The 21,665-nt window shown below is 41.4% G+C and overlaps 1 protein-coding gene across 2 annotated transcripts in view; it reads right to left on the bottom strand.

Annotated features, from left to right (window-relative positions):
* The window catches only part of Chchd3 (coiled-coil-helix-coiled-coil-helix domain containing 3), a 251,796-nt gene that overhangs the window by 40,019 nt on the left and 190,112 nt on the right, over positions 1 to 21,665 (bottom strand). For both annotated transcript variants that reach the window (XM_032906793.1, XM_032906795.1), the window contains one exon: positions 11,562 to 11,632. In XM_032906793.1, coding sequence (XP_032762684.1) covers positions 11,562 to 11,632 — 71 coding nt within the window. The remainder of the gene's footprint in view (positions 1 to 11,561; positions 11,633 to 21,665) is intronic.

Raw genomic sequence — 21,665 nt, 5'->3', positions numbered from 1 at the left:
ACCTCAAGAATTCTAAAGCTTCCGCCTGCATTGTGAAGAGAGTTATGACTGAGAAGGGAGCCTGCAGAACAAGGAAAAGTTCTTACCAGGTTTACTTCTCATAGAGGACTAGTGTCTTGAAAGAATTAGAAACCAAGCCATAGGGGTTGGGGATTTAGCTCAGTGGTAGAGCGCTTGCCTAGGAAGCGCAAGGCCCTGGGTTCGGTCCCCAAGCCATGAGGAAAATGACCTAGATCTGACAAACACTTCAGCACACGCAAATCAGTAGCCATTCTAGGAACCAAAGACAAGGACAGAAATAGAGAGCTGATCCCACTTACAATGGCCTAAAAAAAAGAACAGATATTAGAAGTAGGCTATAAAATCAAGCTAGTTCTTAGAAGAAATATAATTAATGAAGAAATATTTTAAAACAAAAAGGTGCTCACCATCCTTATCTACCAAAAAAATGCGAACTAAAATGACTTTTAGATTTCATCTTACCCTAATCAGATGGCTAAGATTAAGAAAACAAAAGGAGGCTCAGTGGTTAAGAGCACCAGCTATTCTTCCAGTTCCAGGGGATCTGACACCCTCATAGACATACATACATGAAGACAAAACACATTAAATAAGAACAAATCATTAATAACAAAAGCAAAAGACAACAGATGCTGGTGAAAATATAGCAACACAAAGCCTTGTGCACTGTTTATAGGAATGTGTACAGTACAACCACTGTGAAAAATCCTTAGAAAACTAGAAATAGATATGCCATACAACCCAACTGTCCCTGTCCTGGACACACATACCCCAAGGGCTATTTCCTACTATGTAGACATAAGCTCGCCCCATGTTTACAACTTCGCTGTTCACAATAGCTAGTATATGGAACGAGCCTAGATAGCCATCATCTGAGGGATAAATATTAATAATGGTAACCATTTAAACAATGGAATTTTAAACAGCTATAAAGAAAGTTGAAAATTGTAGTTAAATAGGTAGAACTGAAAATATCATATTGAGAGGTAACTCAGACCCAGAGAGAAGAGCATGGCCATGTTCTTATTCATACATAGATCTTGTGTTGAATATTTAATTTATGTGTTTAATTTGGAGTACCTCTTGAATTCAGAAAACTAGAAAGGGACTGTACTCGCTGGATCTGTGTATCAACTGAGAGAAGTTAGCATCATCAGAGAGGAAGAAGCTTCAGTTTCTCAATTAATGATCAGTAGAGGAGGGATCAGTTCATGGCGGGTAGTGCCATCCCTGGCATAGTAGTCTTGGGCTCTATAAGAAAGCAGCACCCTTTCATGGCCTCTGTATAGGTTCCTGGACTCCAGGTTCCTGCCTTGTTTGAGTTCCTGCCCTGACTTCCTTCAATGAACACTGCTGTGGAAGTGTAAGCAGAATAACACCCCCCGCCCCCACCAGCTTGCTTTTGGTCACAGTGCTTTGTCACAGCAATAGAAACTCTAAGACAGGGACTGTTGGTTGGGGGTGGAAATGGTGGAACATACGTGCTATGATGTAGGGAAAGGGAGTAATAGGGAGGAAGGCTTAGGTAGAGAGAGGGATGGAATTGTAGTGTAGAAGTGATCAGGAAGGTTAACTAACACTAAGGATGTCTGGAAAAGCCATATCTACTATTCTATAAGGTCCATAAACACATACAAATACCCTATACAAAGGATAATGCTCTTTCCAGAAACAATAGTTTGTCAGACAAAAACCCAATGCCAGGTATGGGTTATCTCCTTTTGAGCTGGTCAGAGTGTTCCAGAGATCCCTAAGCCAATCACTGAGCTCTTATTTGCCCATCAGACTTGATGGTAATATTGTATTGCTAAAGAGATCATAATGGAGAAATCAAGTTGGTACATATCAGACCCTTCCTCACTGATGTCTAGTTTTCATAGTACCGGAAGGGACTATGTAGGCTGCTGTGGGGAATAAAGTCATCAACTTCCTCTCTTTCCTATCCACCCATGTGACCTATGAAGTATACTAATGATCACTGTGACAAGATATACCCACAGCTGCAATAGTGGCATGACTGCTAGGGCCATAACTAACCACTTCAATGGGATTTAAGGGATGTTCCATCCACAGGAGGAAATAAATGCTTGGTGCTGTAAATTTGGCTAAGACCCATGGTTTTGGGGAAATGGGGATTTACAGGTCCCAGGGGGTGAATCTACTACTATTATTTTGCTAAATGGACAAAGTATCTGTTATGGTTTGTATATGCTTAGCCCAAGGAGTGGCACTGTTGGGAGGCGTGGCCTGGTTGGGAGGTGTGTCACTGTGGGTGTGGGCTTCAGACCTTCACCCTAGCAGCCTGAAAGTTTTCCACAGGTAGCCTTCAGATGAAGATGTAGAACTCTCAGCTCTGCCTGCCTAGATGCTGCCATGCTCCCATCTTGATGACAATGGACTGACCCTCTCAAGCAGCCCCAAATATATGTATGTTATCCTTTATAAGACCTGCCTTGGTCACCGTGTCTGTTCACAGCAGTAAAGCCCTAACTAAGACAGCACTGAATTGCTCTCTAAAGTAGTTATTTACCAATTGTTATATTGTTCTTACTTGCTATGAAAAAGCAAAGGAGCCATGATAGGAAGATGCCATCCCGGTGGGCAGGTTTGGTTGTTACACAGTCAATGGGTAAGAGGGTCTGCTTAGGTCTAATCATCCTAGGTTTCAATTGTTGTGCATGATTTTCACTCACGCATAGCAAAGAGGCAGCTGTTACATCTGCAGCGTACTTGTTTAAAAGCAGGTTAGAACTAACAGACGTTTATCAGACTCCGCAGTGATAAGACACAGACAAACCTCATAATACAGCTACCTGGACAGCATCCTAGACATCTCAAGACTTCCCACTTCTATGGGCAGAAGACAACTTCTTTGATACATTTTTTTTTTTTTTTTTTTTTTTTGTCACAAAAACTTACGCTGGTTAACTTTGCAAACTTGATATGGTGGCAGAATTTAACATCTGTCTTACAGAAATGTCCTGGACATGTTATAATGTGGCAGGTCAGTCAGACAATAATTAACTATAATTGGCCCTCCTGCAAGCCTCAATACTCTGAGTGGCACTCAGAGAGCAAAATTTTGTTTCCTTATCTTTGAAAGCATCAAAAGAAAAACTAAAGATTTTTTTTAAAACGTGGTGCCTTTACAAACTAAATAAACTGTAGTTAGTAGCAAGAAAAAACTTAGAAATTACTTTTAAACTATATTATACTATTTAAAACTGTGAGTGATATAGTTAATTATCGAAATAAGCAAGGACCAATAAACAAATACCCTCCAATTCACCAAGTTCTCACTTAACACACTGACAGAAACAAGGTATCACTGCGGCTCAATCTCTATTTATCTAACTAACAGGGTACAATTAATATTTCATATAACATGTAAGGAATGCTAGATTCTTAATGGATTGTATTGATTACAGAAGAAAGTTCAATGCTAATGTTTCTGTAGGGGAAAACAGAACAATCTGTTCCTTTCCGCGGGAAAGAGATATGAGTTCACAGACTTAGGGTAGCAGCCTGAGTGGCTTTGCACATTCCATTCAGTAAAGGCGAGAAGACCCCCAGGGAATACCAGCAAGTGACTGCCAAGTGACAGGTGCTCTGGGCCACAGCTACCTTGGCTGCAGCACCACTGATGTTGGTTACACTGTGACTTCTGCCTCTGCTGAAGGGACAGGAGCATTTCCATAGTGCTCCAGACAGATGCAGCTGTCCAGAGGTGGCTGCAGTTTGTACTGCCTTTCATGGAAATGAATAACACCACTTCCTGCACCTTTCTACAAAACACCATGAATTCAGTGGAAAGCTGTAGGTTAAAAATACAGTTGGGGGCTGGAGAGATGGCTCAGTGGCTAAGAGCACTGACTGCTCTTCCAGAGGTCCTGAGTTCAGTTCCCAGCAACCACATGGTGGCTCACAACCATCTGTAATGGGATCCAATGTCTTCTTCTGGTGTGCCTGCGGATGGCTATAGTGTAATCATATAAAAATAAATAAATAAATCTTTAAAAAAAAATACAGTTGGAAATTTAAGTCCCAAGAGTTGGACCTATCTTACCATTTACTTCTATTCTCATAAAAAATGTATGGATTAAGCAGTGAAGATTCAACTCAAGGAACTAAAAGGCCTGATTAGCAGGGCTCCACTCCTGGGGCCAAGGAGTATAAAATACTAAAGTGTCTCCTGCCCCCAACATCCAAATAATAATTTTCAAATGCTCATTACAGAAAGAAATATTCTCAAATATTGGTGTCTCTCTTCAAAGCTCCTTGGAACTAATTTGATACTCAGAGGAAAATGAGCAACCCAGAGGATAGCTTGGGGCTGGGTCTACTCTTCACATTCCTGATGGCATCATCCAAACACACCCTTTCCATATTAGACTTAAAGAAACAAATTAAGACAATCTTTTCCCACGGAGAAAGAGGAACTTTCTTCTCTTCATTTTAAACCTTTCAGCTTCGGGGCCTAAAATAACAGGGAGGCAGTACCAGTTTACATTTCACTGTTGGGAACTAGGAAACATCAAAGACACAGTAAGTCATTTGCTGGGACTGAGTAAGTTAAACAGCCAAGTCCATGTTCAGCCTTTCCTCTGAGCCATACATAAAAATACATTCTTTTTGGAAAATATTATTTCTTGTGTGCACGTGTGTGTCTGCTCCTATGAGTTCATATGCACTGTATGAGTACTGGTGCTCTCGCAGGCTATAGGAAGGCATGGGGTTTCTCAGAGCTGCAGACAGTTGTGAGTCGCCTCTGCAAAAGCATTGCATACTTACTGGCCAAGCAACCTCTCCAGCTCCAAAGTATAGTCTTAAGCATAAACATTTTCTTTAAAAGAATTGAAATTCTCCTCACATTCCATAGGGTACAAAAATACTGCGGAGGTCAATACAGGTGAGCTTATGTTTAAAAAACAAAACCCACAGATAACCCTGAACTTCTAAACTGGCAACTGTAACCAAGAAGGGCATGTGCAGAGGGCACAGGTATATTTATTTTATCTAGAATTTTGCTTCTTCAACTTCTCTCTTACTGAATAATCAAGATGTTACTTGGCTCCAAGGGCCATAGGGAATTAAATGTCACCACTGCAGCTGCTCTATTTCCTGCTCACAGACTCCCAAATTAAAAAAGAAAAGAGTGGGGGATGGGGGGCGGGAGGTGGTGGAGGGCCAATACAAATGTAGAATTTAATTAGTAGAAGTCCAAATTCTTGCCTGGAGCCCCATTTTTCCTGGAATATGCACTTTCTTCTTGTGTAAACTTTTCATTATGAAGGAGACAGCTTTATAACACAATAAGTCTAGCTATGATGTAACGGCTGTAACATCATCACTCCTGCATTAGAACAGGCAGCATGCCCAAATAATGTTGTTTTAATACAATTTGTGTTCAGTAGAAACTAAGTCAACTGGGTCATTTTGAATTTGATCAATGTGAATTAGTGTCTGACTGAGATAAACCATTTGATCATTTCAAAATGATCAATGAGAATCATAGATAAAAGATTTTTCATGTACATTTGGCAGGCTAGGTCCATTCACACAGCACTAACGCAGGTTTTAAGTGGACTTTGGTGAGCACGAAGGACAGAGTGTAGGGAACTTGTCAGCAGCAGACGCCAATACTCAGCAATGGCTATAGCGGCAGTCCTCTGGTAAGAGGGGTGACTCAGGATGGCAGCTGGAGTCCTGGAAAGCTGCCAGAGCGCAAGCTCAGAGCACCTCGGACAAGCAGCAAGGTGCCACTGAGCGGCTCAGAGTTCTGAAATCACTTTTAATTAAAAGTTTAGGTGGAAAAGTAAGTAACATAAATTTACCTGACTAAACTTCTAGAAGAGACTTAAGACATTAATCAGGGTAAATTCTGTACCTGTAGTACAATTAGTCCTATTAATCTAATATTTCCAAATTGAAGTCACACAGACATTTGGACACACTGGTCTAGGCTTCTACTAGAATAATAAATTTACCAGCCAAAACCTTATTTAATTACTGTACAGCCAATTAAGCAGGATCTTTTAAGCGCTGTTGCTTACAACTGTCTGTGACCTACACTGTGATGATAGCAAACAGGAGAAGCACTTGCTGATGTCACCAGACCTGCAGGCCTCACCAACACCTACAAGAACTAGTACTGTGAAATGGATCCCCAAAGCCAAGGACATTTTAAAGGCAAAGGGTTTTTACATGGAAGAAACACTTTGAGTAGCCGGTGACACTCACAAAGCCCACTGTATCTGCACAAGCTTTGCATAGCATTCCAGACACTCTAAAACCACCTCAGCATCATTCCTTCAGGCTAGCTAACCTTTAAGACTTTATGAGGCTAGATATCTAAGCCAGGTGGATGACGTCATTCAAGGGTCAAAGTGAAGTTTCTCCTGTACTCCAGCACACAGCTGGCTCTATTACCTGCATACATGTGCAATCTCACAATCGCACTGCTTTCTTTACATTGCATCACCATTCAATGAGGCTGAGGCCAAGTTGGGAAGCTCAGTCTCCAATGAAGCCCTTCCAAAAGCACTGCTCAAGACCCAAACCATTTTCTACCTCATCCCCTCTTTGATGGAAGGTAGAAACTGTTCACTTTATTATTTTAAGAACAGCCTGGGAAGGAAATGTCAACCAATCCTAAAGTGCTTCCTACAGCACTGCACTGCCTTTACTGTACCGTAGTTCATGTTTCTTTGGCATGTGCTTTACACTTGCTTGGTCTTGGCTTTAAAAACAGTCTGCACGCACAGACCCGGGAGCATTCTGCTTTGTACGGGCTGATACGTGATCACCGATCTATCAGGGAGAGGCCGTTCTGATGTTGACTGAAAACAGGCCCTGCAGGATTCACTGCTCCACTGAGACACATCTCTGAGAGCTATACTGTTTGTCCATGTGTGCTTGGAATCCTGGTTAGGCTATGGACGGCCTTCAGTCCTTATTTCTCCTATTGTTATCTCTCTTTCTGTTCTGTTAGAGTGCCCTAATACCATCTAGATTTTGTGTATTCCTTTGGCACATAGTTTTGTAACTCTAATACAATGATAAAATCTAACATTTACTGAACGTGGATTTTGAGTTAGACTTGCCCTAAGCACCACATACAATCTTTTTTGTTCTTTGTAGTATTGAGGATTGAACCCACAGCCTCAGGCACACTGGGCAAGTACTCTACCTTCTGAGCTACACTCCCAACCTGATGTAACACCGGTAAATGTAACATTCTAATTAGCTATACAACAGGGAAGGCTAGATAAAGAAAAACCTTCCTGTCATATTGAGGAACAGGATGCTAACACCAAGTGGTCACAAGCTATGATCTTAAGCTGCTTTCTACTGCAGGCAGTAAGCGCTACAATACATGTGCAGGAATAAGTTCTCTTAATACGACAAGACTTCCAGGTATTGAATTCCAGTTGTGAGGCTTGGCAGCAAATGCCTTTACTTGCTGAGCCACCTCACTGACCGCTGGATTTATGTCTCATAGCTAGAAACAAAGCTATTATGGAAAAAAGTACTTGAAGAAAAAATTAAATAGTATGTATTGTCTTTAAGTTCTATAATTCACACCAGAACAGTGGTGATCATGTTAGAGTATATTGGGGAGGTAGCTCTCTTTACAACAGAACTCTGGGTCTGTGGAAGGGTTTTCACTTGAGAAGCTGGTCTTTCCTCTTTTATGCTGCATCATAGGCTTTGCCCCAGTGAGACCACCTGTCCTCCTCACACACATGTAGAACACAACAGGGGTGGGTCACACCAGCATTTCTAGGAATGCATGCCATGTAGATGAAGTAGGAAAAGAGAAGCCCCACTAATTCTAACGTGCCTAAATGGTTTTCTGAGCTTGCAGGCTAAGAACATGAGCTAGTATTTTAACTGGCCCTGGAATGTCTTGGCAGGAGGAGCTGACATCAAGGTATTAGTCATCTGCTATCTTAGATAATTCTCACTTTCTTTCCTCTTTGGGTGACTTCATGCAAGCCCCATTTTAGGAATATAAGATTGCCCTTAAAATGGCAATTTAAAAAGTATTCATCTCATGCAGCCAAACAAGGTACATCCTAATCAATCTTCTAGCAGCAAACAAAATTAACTAAAGGACTGAAGAGCCTTCTGTGTTTGCTGCTTAAGTGAGACTGCTGAGTTCAGGTTCAGGATGGTCAGACAGCCTCAAAGAGAAGCTCCTAGGTGCTACACAGGTGTACAGAGTGGAAGCAGTCAAAGTCACCTGGTCAGACAAGACAGACTAAGATATAGTACACTGCTTTGGAACAGACGGAGGGTCATGACAGTTTGTGATGGTCAATCTTTTAAGGAGACATGGGACTCTTCTAAGCAATTTTTATTCTTTGAAGCTGGGAAGTCCCTCTTCTAGTCACAGTGCAAATCAGCACAGGGCACTCTGAGATGTTCCACTTAACAGGCAGTAGCTAGAAAGCAGCAACACAGGGATAGTAAGAACTTCTCTCTAAAATATGAATCCTAAAGCCTCTTCAAAGTATGAAGTAAGCCGGAATTATTTGTTGGCACTGCAGTTGGGAAAATGGTAGTCTGAGGGAACATTCCACAGACTTCCCTTACTGCTGACAAAACTAAGTGTAGCAAGGCTCTCAAACTGCTCTAGGGACTGAGAATTCACTCAGAAAGTCTCAAGAGAACTAAGCCAAAGTCAATTATGCTTCATTGCTGGGAAAGGGTAACAAAAAAATTAGCCAGAGGAGGAGACGCACGGGCAGTGTGGAGAGCTCTGACTGCAGAGCTGATACTGCCCCCAGGGCCAGTTACCTGGCCGAGGACTCGAGAGACCGTCTACTCGGACTGCCAAGCAGGGGAGCATACCTTCCTGAGGTCTCGTGGGTCAGTCTTTGACCTATCACCCTGATATCACATGAGCTGAGGAGCCCACCATAAATAATAATTTCCACCACAAGACAGGTTCCAAAGTTTTCAGCATTATCTCTCAAGGAGCCTGATGCAATCTGGACCTGTCTGTGGCAAAGGCAAAGCCTAACTCACCAGTCAGTCCAGACCCTAACTGGACTGTACAAACAATACATCAGAGTGCAAGAAAATGATGCTATTGGGATTCTTCTCATAACTCAGTTTACCCTCCAGGTCCACATTTTCTTGTAGGGTCATCAAAACACTCATGTGGTTCATGGGTTCTCTCATGCTTCCTTTTCAGTAGTTAAGTGCAGACCTCGTGGAAGGATGGCTCAGTGGAGCACTTTAAGAGTCATTTTTCTTATCCGGAATCAGACATTCTTCAAGATGATCAGTTTTCTAACTGCTAAACTCACAAGCATGGTTCTTTTGCCTGTTCTATCCAAGGAATGGAAGGACTCACCTGTGTCATCCTTACCTTCTAACTTATATGCTAAACCCTAATGCCTACTACATCAAAGTAGGACTGCATTTAGGGTTATTAAAGCCACTGAGGGGTGGCTGTGGTGGCACGTCTTTAATCCTAGCATGCACTTGGGAGAGAGGCAGGCAGATCTACAAAGCTTGATCAGTTTTTTTTAAGGTAATTAATGTAGGATAAATAAGAATGGGCTGTAGTCTAGTCTGACTACTGTCCTTATATATTTTTAAAAGACTAGAAGATACACACAAAGTGAAGGCAGGAGGAGAAAGTGGCCATCTGCAGGCCATGAAGGCCTTAGAAAACTCTGAGTGTTGGGTGGGGACTTCCTTCTCTAGCCTTCTGCAGACCTGGAGCGTACTCCATTACCCAGCTATTCACTCATATCCAATCTAACAAACAGTTCGCACCAATCTGCTCTTACCAGCTGAGGATGCCCGCCTGGTACTTTGGACTCTTGTTTCTTACATGTCCAGCCAAGCCTGTCTATTCCTACAAAGCACTGAACCAGGGCACTATTGGGCTCAACCCACCCCATTTACTTCTTCCTAAATGAAGACCCACCTTCAGCCTGGCAGCTGGTGACCTGTGACCTCTGCAGCTCTATCCTGTGCTAATCTCTTGAGCCATTGATCTTCACTAAAGTTGTCACCCACTAACAAAACAGGAACATTTTCCTTCTGGACATCTTCCTCTTCCACCTACTCAATATCTTTCTCCAGTCAAAGACAAACGCCGTGCTCTTTATGAAGACTCGCAGAACACTCTAGTCTTCGTTGCTTTCTAACTTAAACTACAGTTATTTTTATAGTGATATCTTAGAATGAAGAAATATCCAGGATGCCAAGTCAAAGGGTTTCCAAGTAGGAAAATGAATGTATTTTGAAATCTTATTCTATCGGGAGAAAAGATAAACTACTACGATATCAAAAAATCCGGTAAGTACAGTACTACTTTTCAATATTAGTTCAACATCCAACCTTTTATCTGAATTTGTTTTGGAAACAGCATCTTAGGTATCCCAGGTTGACCTGGTTTAATGTGGTGCCAGGGATAAAACCAAGGGCCTTGTTCACTTGTATGTTCTAGCCATTTAAAGCTTCCTGGTCTCCTAGAATGAGACCTGTGGCACATAGCTATAACCACGGCAATTGTGAGGTGAAGACAAAAGAACAAGGAATTGAAGGTCTGCTATGATACCAGCTCTGAGCCCCGCGTGGGCCACACAGACTCTGACTTCAAAGATAAATGGCATTGACTGATGGGTGGAACTGTGACTCACTGTTGGAGATCTCCTCTGTCCCCTATTCTTTTTTTTTTTTTTCCCCGATAAGGAAGATAGAAAGTTTACATTTATTTAAACCTCAAACCATCATTAAAAAAACTTACTTTAATCAACATTAAGTAACACAAATATCCATTACCACACGAATGGCACTGAAGCAAAAAATAATAATTCTACCTTAAGGTTTAATCATTTTATTAAATGCTTATAAACATGTGCAAGAAAGGAGGTCAGAGCTCAATGTAATCTCTTAACTAAATCTGTCACAACACCTTTTTTTCTTCACTAATTTGTACACATGCTACTAAAAGAGGTTATATAATGGAGTCCTTTCTAAACTCAGTAAAATATCTTCTTACCTAATATGAGAGAGAACTGGCAGTAAAGAGAACAGATAAGGGTATGGGTCACAGGCACTTTGATCCATCAATTACAGAATATTCATTTCGATATCACGAGGATGAATAGATGTAGTGATTTAACATCACCTTCATAATCAAGGGCAAGGTAAAGTCTATCATTTAAATGTGTTCAAGGTACTTGTGAAGAAACAAAGAATAGTTTAAATTCGAGATATCCAAATTGGGACCTGCCCATCGTTTTAAAAGTGACTGTTTCCTATGTTTCAATTAATAGAGGTAGTAATTTACAACAACATTCTATGCCGTCTACTACTTCGGTTGAAAACTCTCTTACCCTTTCTTTTATTTTCTACTTAGCTCATAAATGGATGGAGCAGCAACAATCTCCCATCAAGTGTTCCAGTGAAGCAGAGAACATGGCTGTAGTCTGACCTCCTGAAAACACCTCCAAGTATCCCAAGCAACAGAGCCAAGCTTTCTCTGGGTCAGGCCAGGGCAGGGTAAAGCTCACCTGAACTTGGACTCCACCTCTTCAGCAGCTTTCTGATACTCCTCGGTAGTAACTTTGTAGAATTCTGAGCTCTGTGGATAAAGTTGACACATTTTCACTATGCTAGAAGACAAATGTTCTGAAGATCTACAGTTTTAAAAAGCTGAAGCAACCTTGTTGTAGGCACACCACAAGTAGAGGGGTTTGTGCTTAAGTGGCATGGTACTTAAATACATGGAAGGCCACTCATTTAAATAGCAGAATTGACATTCATACATACATACATACATACATACATACATACATACATACATACATACATAGGACAATATTCACAATATTAATTCATCATAAAGGATTACTAATTACTAAGTCTTCCTTTTTGTTCATGTTGATTGATACAAATGTCCAGATGTTTAGGATCACCTCCTGTGAAAATTCCTAACGTATTTTTGAAGGATATCTTAGCACTACCTTACTTGGTTAACTAGGGCAGTAAAATCAAAAGGTTCTTAAACCCAAAGAACAAAATTCACACACATTTACAGTGATGCAAATGCAGTATTTACCAAAAAATATTGTGTTTCGGTATGGATCTTAGGCAAGCACGATGGTACCTGCCTTTAATCTCAACACCTAAAGAGGCAGAGGCAGAGAGGGGTTAGTTGCAGCCAAGCCTGATCTACACGGCAAGTTCCAGACCTGGTCTGGGAATCTTTGATACAACAACAACAACAACAACAACAACAAAAAGAAGTGTTCTACCACTTTCACACGACTTAGAGAATCTCAACATTTTTAATAATCGACATGAACAAAAAGGCAGACTTAGTAACCTTAGCAGAAAGGCTGCACCTTGTAAGATATGAACCCATGAAAAACATAAGCTAAGCTGCAGCGGCCAGCCAATGCTTTCCCTGGGACAGCAGGACTGATAATTTCCCCTTTTGACTAGCTGCTAGCTGCTCTGAAAGCAGTGTTACTAGAGGGGTCGGCCCAAATGACCCATGAGCTCTCAGACTCAATGAAATACCCTGCAAAGCCCTGGGCAGTACAGAGGATGCAACAATGCGAGGCTCTATTGTGTGCCCTCACCCTCCAATCACTTGGGCTTCACAGCCAAGCTTGGGTAGTTTATTTTATAATAAATCATTGTTGGTTGGTAAGAAAATGAAAATGAAAGCCTCCTCACACTGGTGACCTCTTTGCATTTAACAATCCGGGTTGTCCAATGACAGTCACATCCAGGTTTCTAAGATGCAGATAAAATCAATAGGTATGTGATTAGACAGCAGACTGGGGTGGCTGGAGCCACGGACAGGTCACCATTTGAGATGATGAATGGCTCTCTATCAACCGCCAGTCCCCTATGATGCTAACATTTACTATAATCTTATTTGGGCTACGATTTATCTTTCTTGCACCTGATCAATAAAGATGAACAGAACAGTTGTTAGGATCGATTGTAATTTTTTATCATTTTCAAGCACAAAAGTGCATTTCTGACATGAAGACAGTATCCTAAGTGCACTGCCTCTGCAGCTTAAAAAGTGCAATCTGAGCGATCAGCCACACTCTGTGTGGAGAGGTGTTAACTCATCAGTAGGTCTAAGGCTATCAAAAGCCCTCTGTCTTCTTGGACAGTGCAGCTTTAGGTGAGCTGTGCCTCTCCCTGTGCGTCACTTCTAAGACCTCCCTATGCTCGTCTCACTGTCTTAAGCTTTTCCTGGGAGATTTTTAACAAAGAGGGAGCAACAAAAGCAGCTACCAGATTCCCACTAATAGCATCACAACACTGTTCCTAGCTGTCAAATGGTCATTATGTCACTGATACTGGTCACACAATAACACTTGTGCTCCTTCACGGTGAATAATAAAACTTTAACATCTGGTCAGGACTGAGCTGAGAACTCTAGTTTTGTGTCTAGTTTGTGAACTTGAGTCAGTCTTTTAACCTTCCCCAACTTCTTCAGTCTTTGTAGCCTGTAAAATATGAACAATAGTTAGCACTACTTAGTCTAGATTGGCTATTGAAATCAATAGCAAGAGAGCTGTGAAACCTGGTGAATATTTTGTAGAGTAAGAGAAAATCTGTATAAAATAATGGGGCAGGTAGGGAGAGGGAGGACTGAGGTATAATTCCACTTTGGACACAAATCCCAAATAATCAAAAACAGTAAAGTGTTCTAATGAGAATGATGCACAGAAGTGAGGATTTTGCTGCGGTACAAATGAGTGGACTGCCCGCCCCTCTGTGATGTGGAAGGCAGGGAAAACGATGCTGGTTACAAGTTCTATGAGATAAGCACAGAGCAGCTGTGCCGAGGCTGCCTCCGAGCTTCCTACAGAATTCTCACTGTAAAGCTGTAGGTCGCAGTTTGCTTGTACACTTCCACCTCAGTGACCAGTTGCCCGTACTGCACAAATCTCTCTAATGATATAAAATAACAAGAAGGCAACACTGCATAAACACTTCAGAATATTTGAAATATATAGGCAGTATTTAATTAATTAAAATATTTACTTATTCAATTAACACCAGACCCTCATTATCACAATAATTCACTCTGGGAAATTAGACCCTTGAGAAATTTTCAATCTAATATCAAAGAAAACCAATTATAAAGGAAGGCAACATTACAAGTGTGGATACTGTTTCTAGAGTTCAGAGGACCTACTTTGGCCTCAGAAAAGACATCAAGAATATCCACCATCCATTCAAAACCCAAACCCAAATTCTCAATCTATTTGTCATGGGAGAAAGGATAAATACTGGGTGTTCTGCTAGAAATGTATACAGCAGAGAAAAAGAACTAAGCACATATGGAGAAACGTTGAAGCTATGCTGTAGAATATAATTATGTGGTTTGAAAAGAATGAAAAATTGTTGATCATCTTCAGTTGGAAGCAATATTGTGCTGGTGGTAAGAAGGGGAGAGAAAAGCAGGATGCCACAAAAAAGGGATACAAAGGTGTGCAGCTCACAGCTCTCTTCTCAATCCTTAAGATGAGAAGAGAGTATGTAGCTGGACTTGGATGTATTTGACACATATGCAAAAACGGCATTGCCTTTTTTCTACCCACAAAGGGGCTAATTAAGAATAAATGGTATAATTTGCTAGAACATAAACACATGTTTGAAGAAGGGGTACAGGCTGAGTGGAATTTTAGTATATTCTTACAAATTAAGCCACTACATACACTTATTAAACAAGCATGTTTTTCCCATTTATTTGTTTGTTTATTTACTTATTTTACTAAAATATTAGAGTCAGATAAAGGGCAGAAAATAGCAGGACCTCACATCTCACTCAGAGCACAAGTACAACTTTTACAGTGAAACAGCACTTGTAACTAGTGGTTGTAGTAGCAGATATTAACTAAACCATAGAACCATAGGGGCTGTGTGTGTGTGTGTGTGTGTGTGTGTGTGTGTGTGTGTGTGTGTGTGGGTACACACCTGAAGAGGCTCAGAGATGATGGTGAGGATTTTCTCCAACACACTATCTTATAGAGCACAGGGCTTGGCCTTTTATGTGAATGCTGAGGGTCCAAGCTATGCTTGCAGGACAACACTTTACTGATCGGGCTGTATCCCCAGTCCCTGAACTCTAGACAGAACTAGCATTTTCCCGGGTGTGCTCCTTCTCGGTTCTGGAGCTAACCTTGGACCCCATAGTCATTGTCACTGCTGAGTTTCCTCTAACTGGTGACAGTAACTTTGGTTTTGCTTGTCTACTATAAGCTTGGCATTACTGAAGGGCAGTGGTTAGATATTCTGTATAGACCTTATGGTAGGGACTAATGTTCCCTTCTAATTGGGCTGCACCCATGATGGGATGGAGTCCCACAGACCAACCTGCTCTTTCCTGTTTGCTAAAAGTCACAAGACCTTTCTACTGGTGTTGACCTTGAATTAAGGAGTGTCTCCAGGACTTTTCCACTGCAGAGTTACTGTGTGCCTTTTGTAATTCATCACTTGCTCGAGAAGCCTGGAGACTTGAGTACATCACTTTCTGCATGCATTGACAGGTCTAGTCTGCAACCATGACTAGTGTATTCTGCTGATGCACGGAGTTTTTAAATGACGACATTACTGCATCTCTATGTCCTAGTGGTATGATAAGCTTCAATTCATTTTTTTAATTCAATAGTAGAAAACATGGAGCAGATTAGGAAAAGACTTTTAAAAGAATAATCTCCAAAGAATTGGTAGCTGTTCTCGAGAAAGAAGAGCTTCCCCATAGGTGGTTATGGAATATAAAATGAAGGAAGAAGAGGATGGAAAGCAGGGCAGCTAAGGGCGAGAGAGGGATAGACCTATGTCAGGAAACCCAATGGCCCCTGCTCCTTCAGCTACGAGTATATGCTAGACGCAGTGTACTGTGGAACCTCCCTCCTGCTGCCAGAAGCTTTCGGCCAAGCTGGAAAGACCTGACCATGGCTAGGGGCATGTGCAGACTGGATCCTGTAAGGAGCTGAAAATGGGAATGGGTGGAGAGTTTCCAATGTTCCCCTAGGGACTACCTCAAATCTAGGTAGAAGATTTTTAGGAAGGAACTCCGACTCCTTTTCCTTGTATCCCATGAGTTCCTAGGACAAACAGCCTGTGGACTTGCTGCTTCAGAGTCACTGTGGAGCACAGGGAGCTGTAACTCCTAAATCACAGGGTTTGGGGTAAGTGTCTTAAATTACTTTTCTATCCCCATGACAAAACACCATGCGCAAGAAAACTTATAAAAGAAAGGGATTTAACTGGGCACTCATGGTTCCAGAAGGTAGAAGAGTTTATGAGCACAATGGCACTGAGCATGAGCACAGAGGCAGACACAGTGCTGGAGTAGGAGTCAGATTACACTACATTTAATCCACAAACACGAGGTCGAGGGGGGTGTTCATATGAACATGAACTGGGAATGCCATGCCACGGGCTGTTGCATTGTGCCAGCCCTCGATGACACACCTCTTCCCCAGACACAACTGGGACCCAAACACTCAAATATATGAGCCTATAGAGGGCATTCTCATTCAGACCACCACAGTGAGGAAGCTACTTTTTAACACGTTAGCCTGAACATTCCCTAAAACTGTAAATTCCTGGGTTTCTAGAACAAGTGAAAATCATCTGCACTCTTGAAGAATGGTGGCAAACCATCTTTATTACAGCAGGCATCTTTACAAAGGGATTCCAAGTCAGCGTTTTTACTGATAATGTCTGCAGATGAGCCCCAGACTACTCTAAAGAATTGTAGCTTCACACTGTTCTCACCACATACAGCAGTTCTGAGAACATCTACCCTTGGTGTTTGTGTCCTGAGAAAGTACTACAGTATACTTGATACCATCTTACTATACGGGTTGTTCAGATTTTAATGTCATTGTTGCCCTCTAATGTCAAAGTCCTTTGATTAACCTGAAAATCTGAAGCAGAACAGACCTACATGGACTATATTTACCCAGTCAAATAAATCAAACTATTTTTTACCTGACTCAAATAAATCTCTATAACCCTTGTTTCTAAAGAAGGTATGTGTATATGTATATATTCTCTCAAATGTGGCTGAAACACCAAGTGTTCATTTTGCAGTGGAGAAACCAGGAAGATTCAAAAAGAACTCCGAGCTTTCTTATGGTGAAGCTGGAAGACACAGAGCAGCTCAGCATGCCCTTTGGCAGAGATGCTCGAAGCATCCTTTATTTAACATGAGCAAAATATGTTTATATGCATTCATAAAAACATCACAATGAAACTCACTACTTCTTATATGTTCATAAAAATAAAAACGAAGAGATTTTATAAAAAGAACCAAAAATAAAAGGTACTCATGACCCTGCGAGGTGGTCTTTCGATGGAAACCACTGCTCTGTGGAAAGGAGGCCCGGGCCTGTGAGCACCGAGGCTGCAGCTAAGGACACTCCGATACAGACACCTCCCTGGAGTCTCCTGCCCTATCAGCCACGAGAAAAGGTCTTGACGTGATTTGCCTGTTGATGGGATGGATTCGTGTCAAGTAAATATGATGTAAACCACATATTAAATGTTTGATTCACTAATTTCTTTCTAGATAAAATTATTTGATACAAAAATATTTACTGATACAAGCATGTTTCCCACCAAGAATGTTTTTTATTTTTTTTTTATTTTTTTTTTTAGAAAGTAGACTCCATAAATTCAGATTAGAAGGATATTATCCAGTTATAGCCCTGTCTGTCTTTATCAGGAAAAATGTGTTTCTCCAAGGTGAATGAACTATCTCCAAAAGAACAATGTAAGCCTTTATATTAGGGCTATGCTTCTGTCACATATCCCAGGGGACAAGACATCACTGGAACACTAGGCATTTTTATTTTCAATATTAAAACATTTTCCCAATCAAGGCACTAGGGACCAATTACTGGAAACCAAGCAGCAAACTGAGTGGGGAAAACGCTCTACCGTACACAATTTTAAAAACATGCTTCATTTTAATCATAAACGTTTCCCACCAACAAGTCTTGGCAGTGTAGCATGGTGGTTAGGAAGGACCTTAAGGTCAGATCCCAAACCCCAGTCCCTAGAGGAACAGAACCAATCACTGAACATCAGCAAGTTATCATGCCTGTAAAACAGGGGCCATATGACAATTAGAAAGATGGTTTGGAGAGAAAATAAGGGTCCATGAAAAACATTCTAAGTTACTCAAGACAAAGTTAGCCCCCAATCAGAATACTGTAAAGGACAAAAGTCTTTTCTAGTAAAGCAGGCACCAAGTCAAAGAGGGTTACACTCCTCGGCCACACCATAAGGTGACAGAGAAGTCTGATGACAAGGCCTGGGCAGTGCTGGGAACGTGGATGGGTATGTTACTGAACAGCCCAGGGAAAAAAAGCAAGCCTACTGTGGTTACCCATGCTGTAATGATAGGCCACATGAGGCTGTAGATAAGAGTCCCTTAGTTCAAAGCCTTCCTGGGCTACAAGGTGATTGCCTCAAAATACATATAAATATACATACACTGACTCCATCCTAATAACTTTTCAGTTTATCACCAAACAAAATGCAATTAAACAGCCGAGTGCTTTAGTCTCTTATCTACTGTCCATTATGAATCTCTAAGAGATGCTGTCCACCATGGTTCCACAGCTGGCTCATGGACCTATTATTTTGAACCCTCTTCATAAACAAAATCTCATGAAATGGTCTATTAAAAACGCTAGTTTAAAGAAAGTTCAACAGTACTTTAAAAAAATGCAACTTCTTTCTTCTTAAAGCAATATTTTCATACAGGCTTAGAACTAATACCCAAATGTTCAGGAGTGACAAGTTGGCAATGCTAAAAATAATGACAAAGTCGATGCCTGAAGAGTTCTGTTTTTACTAAGTGTAATAAAAACCAAGGCATTACATTGAATTTTAAATATTTTTATTTCATGTGTACGGATCTTTTGCCTGCCTGTCTGTCTATATACTACATTCATGCCTAGTACCCACGGAGGCAAAGAATGGAAGTTGGAAACCCTGGAACAGAAGTTATAGCACTTCTGAGCCACCAGGAAGGGTACTGGGAATTGAACCCAGATCCTGTGAAGAGCATCTAGTGCTCTCAACCACTGAGCCATCACTCCAAACCCTAGCTTCAATTTTAAATAGAAAAATCAAGTAGCGTTTTTTAAGCTTAAAAGTATTTTTTAACTTTATGTATGTGCATATGTGTGTGCATGTATGTGTAGGCATGTGCACATAAATACAGGGGTCAGCAGAGACCGAAGAGCATTGGACAATCTGGAACTGGAGTTACAGGCATTTTGTGAGGTTCTTGATGTGGGTACTAGGAACCCAACTCAAGTCTTCTGCAAGAATATTAGAGGTTCTTAACTGCCAAACCTTCTGTCCAGCACCTAACACATTTTTAAAAATGTGTGTGTGTGTGTGTGTGTGTGTGTGTGTGTGTGTGTGTGTGTGTGTTCATCATCTCAGGGTATCAGGGTATCAAATCCCTTGGAACTTCAGTGTTTGTGATGCTACACATGGGGGCTGGGGTCTGATCCAAACTCTGGTTCTCATGCTTGAAGAACAAGCTCGTTACTTCTGAGTCATTTATTTAGTGGAGATCAAATCCCATTAAGGGATTTGTTCTTTTAGAGCTCTCTGCTAAGGTGTATAAATGGCCATCATTCTTTCTTCTTCTCTGATTCCCCTGTTTCTGGGATTCCCTACAGCTACTGTCTGGGTTGGGCTAGTGACTCATGTGGCCATGCCAAGATGCTAGTTCAAACCAGAGTAGAATAAAAGCCACCTAGTAGACAACATCCTAGTCATATGAAACCTCGGTGTACTCAGCAGGAGAGAGCCCAGCTTAGACCAGCCCAAGGGGGTTGGAGACTCAAAGGTGAATACATGGTGGTTATTTTAGGCCAGTGTGTGGGTTAGATGGCATACCTTCATGTCCTTTCTCGGTGCTCTCATGAAGAACAATGGCACTGAACCAACAGCATGGCTCCACAAACCCTAAGGGTGCCCTGTCAGGGTCTGAGTATGGAATATTCCCCACACACTCCTGCTTTTGATATTCATTCCTTAGCTAGTGTTGCTATTTAGGGAAGCTGGGAGCTAATAGGAGGGGGCCTAGTTGACAGAAGTAGCTCACTAAGGGCTTGGTGAAATGGAAACTTCTGGTTTCTTTGTAAAGTCAATTATATCAAATGATGTTTTGCTGGAACGTACAGGTGAAAGGATGTTTTACTAAAACAGACACATGAAAGAATGTTTTCCTGAAGCAGACACAGGTGAAAGGATGTTTTGCTATACAGACACGTGAACATATGTTGCTATTTAGAAGTGATAGAATAGGGTCCCAGACAGTGGGAGCTCCAGCACTGGTTTGCTTTCCTCCACCTCACTATTCTTCACTGAAGACACACATGTATTGGTTCGCCTTAAATTGTGTTGCTGAGTTTAGCTTGTGGTGACTTCATAGAGAGAAACTCTCCAAAGAACTTTTCCTGAGATTCCTATGGCTTCTTGCTGCTTCTGTGGATTTGGCTGATTAGCAGAGTCTCGCAGTTTCTTGATTGAACTGCTGTTGCTGAGTCGTGAGTGGTGACTGCCAAGTAGGCTGGACTGCTGAAGCTGACTGGTGTTGGTGCTTGCTAGTGGACTGGACTGCTGAGAACAGAGATTGGAATTGCCTTGAAGAACGATTTCTAAACAGCTCCACAGCCCCCGTTTCCTGTTAACCTTTCCTTTCCACTACCTCTGGTGGGTGGTGGGTGAGAGGGGAGGATGAACCCTTATTAAAGTTGTGAAAAATCTATGCTTACAGCCAGGTTCTGAAGGTTATCCCCAGCTCTATCTTCACTCTGCCTTTTGGCTTGTCATGATGTTTACAGCTCTGACATCATGCTCTCACCACTATGGAATGAGAGGACCCACCATGCTTTCCTTACTATGACGGACTGAAAGCCCAAACTGTGAGTCAAGATAAACCTGGCTTTCTTACCTGGATGTGATCTGTTAGGTATTGGCCACAGGAATACAAAAGAAACAAATACATACCTTGTCCTATTCCTTTTTTATTAAGAGCACTGAACAAAGCACATGACACATTATACTAAAATAATGTCAGAATGTACTTCAATTTTAATTCTTATTCAAAACACAGTAAGACACTAACAGGTCTAACGAAAATAAAATGTGATACAAAGACTGCACCTACCAGGTCCCTACAATGCTTCAAAGTGGTTCAATTCCAGTAACAGCAGAGTCAAGAGTTGAAGAGGCAAACAACAGCTTAAAGCTGTCTACTAGATAGCATGATTTCCCATGTAATATGAAGTCTGGATACTGGAAACCCAGGACTACTGCACCCGTCTAAGTATATAATCAGTTAACTAGGTCTTGGCCACTCTCTATTCCTAGCCTTGCTGGCCTCCTTTGGCATTTAGTTTTTTCAGGGCCAGAAGACGGCTACTGTGCTCAATTTTTTATTTTATTTATTTTCTGCCCATGTTGTCAGGAAGAAAGAAGGGAGGGAGGAAGTGGAGGCCTTTTTCAGAAATTCCCATGTATACAGTTTTGGCCAGGATTATATGCCATACACAACCTTAGCTGGAAAGAGGCTCAGGAACTGAGGATTTTTGTTTGCT

Source organism: Rattus rattus, chromosome 6 (genome assembly GCF_011064425.1).
Source record: "Rattus rattus isolate New Zealand chromosome 6, Rrattus_CSIRO_v1, whole genome shotgun sequence".
NCBI classification, from domain to species: domain Eukaryota; kingdom Metazoa; phylum Chordata; class Mammalia; order Rodentia; family Muridae; genus Rattus; species Rattus rattus.
This window is presented reverse-complemented; position numbering and strand designations above follow the sequence as displayed.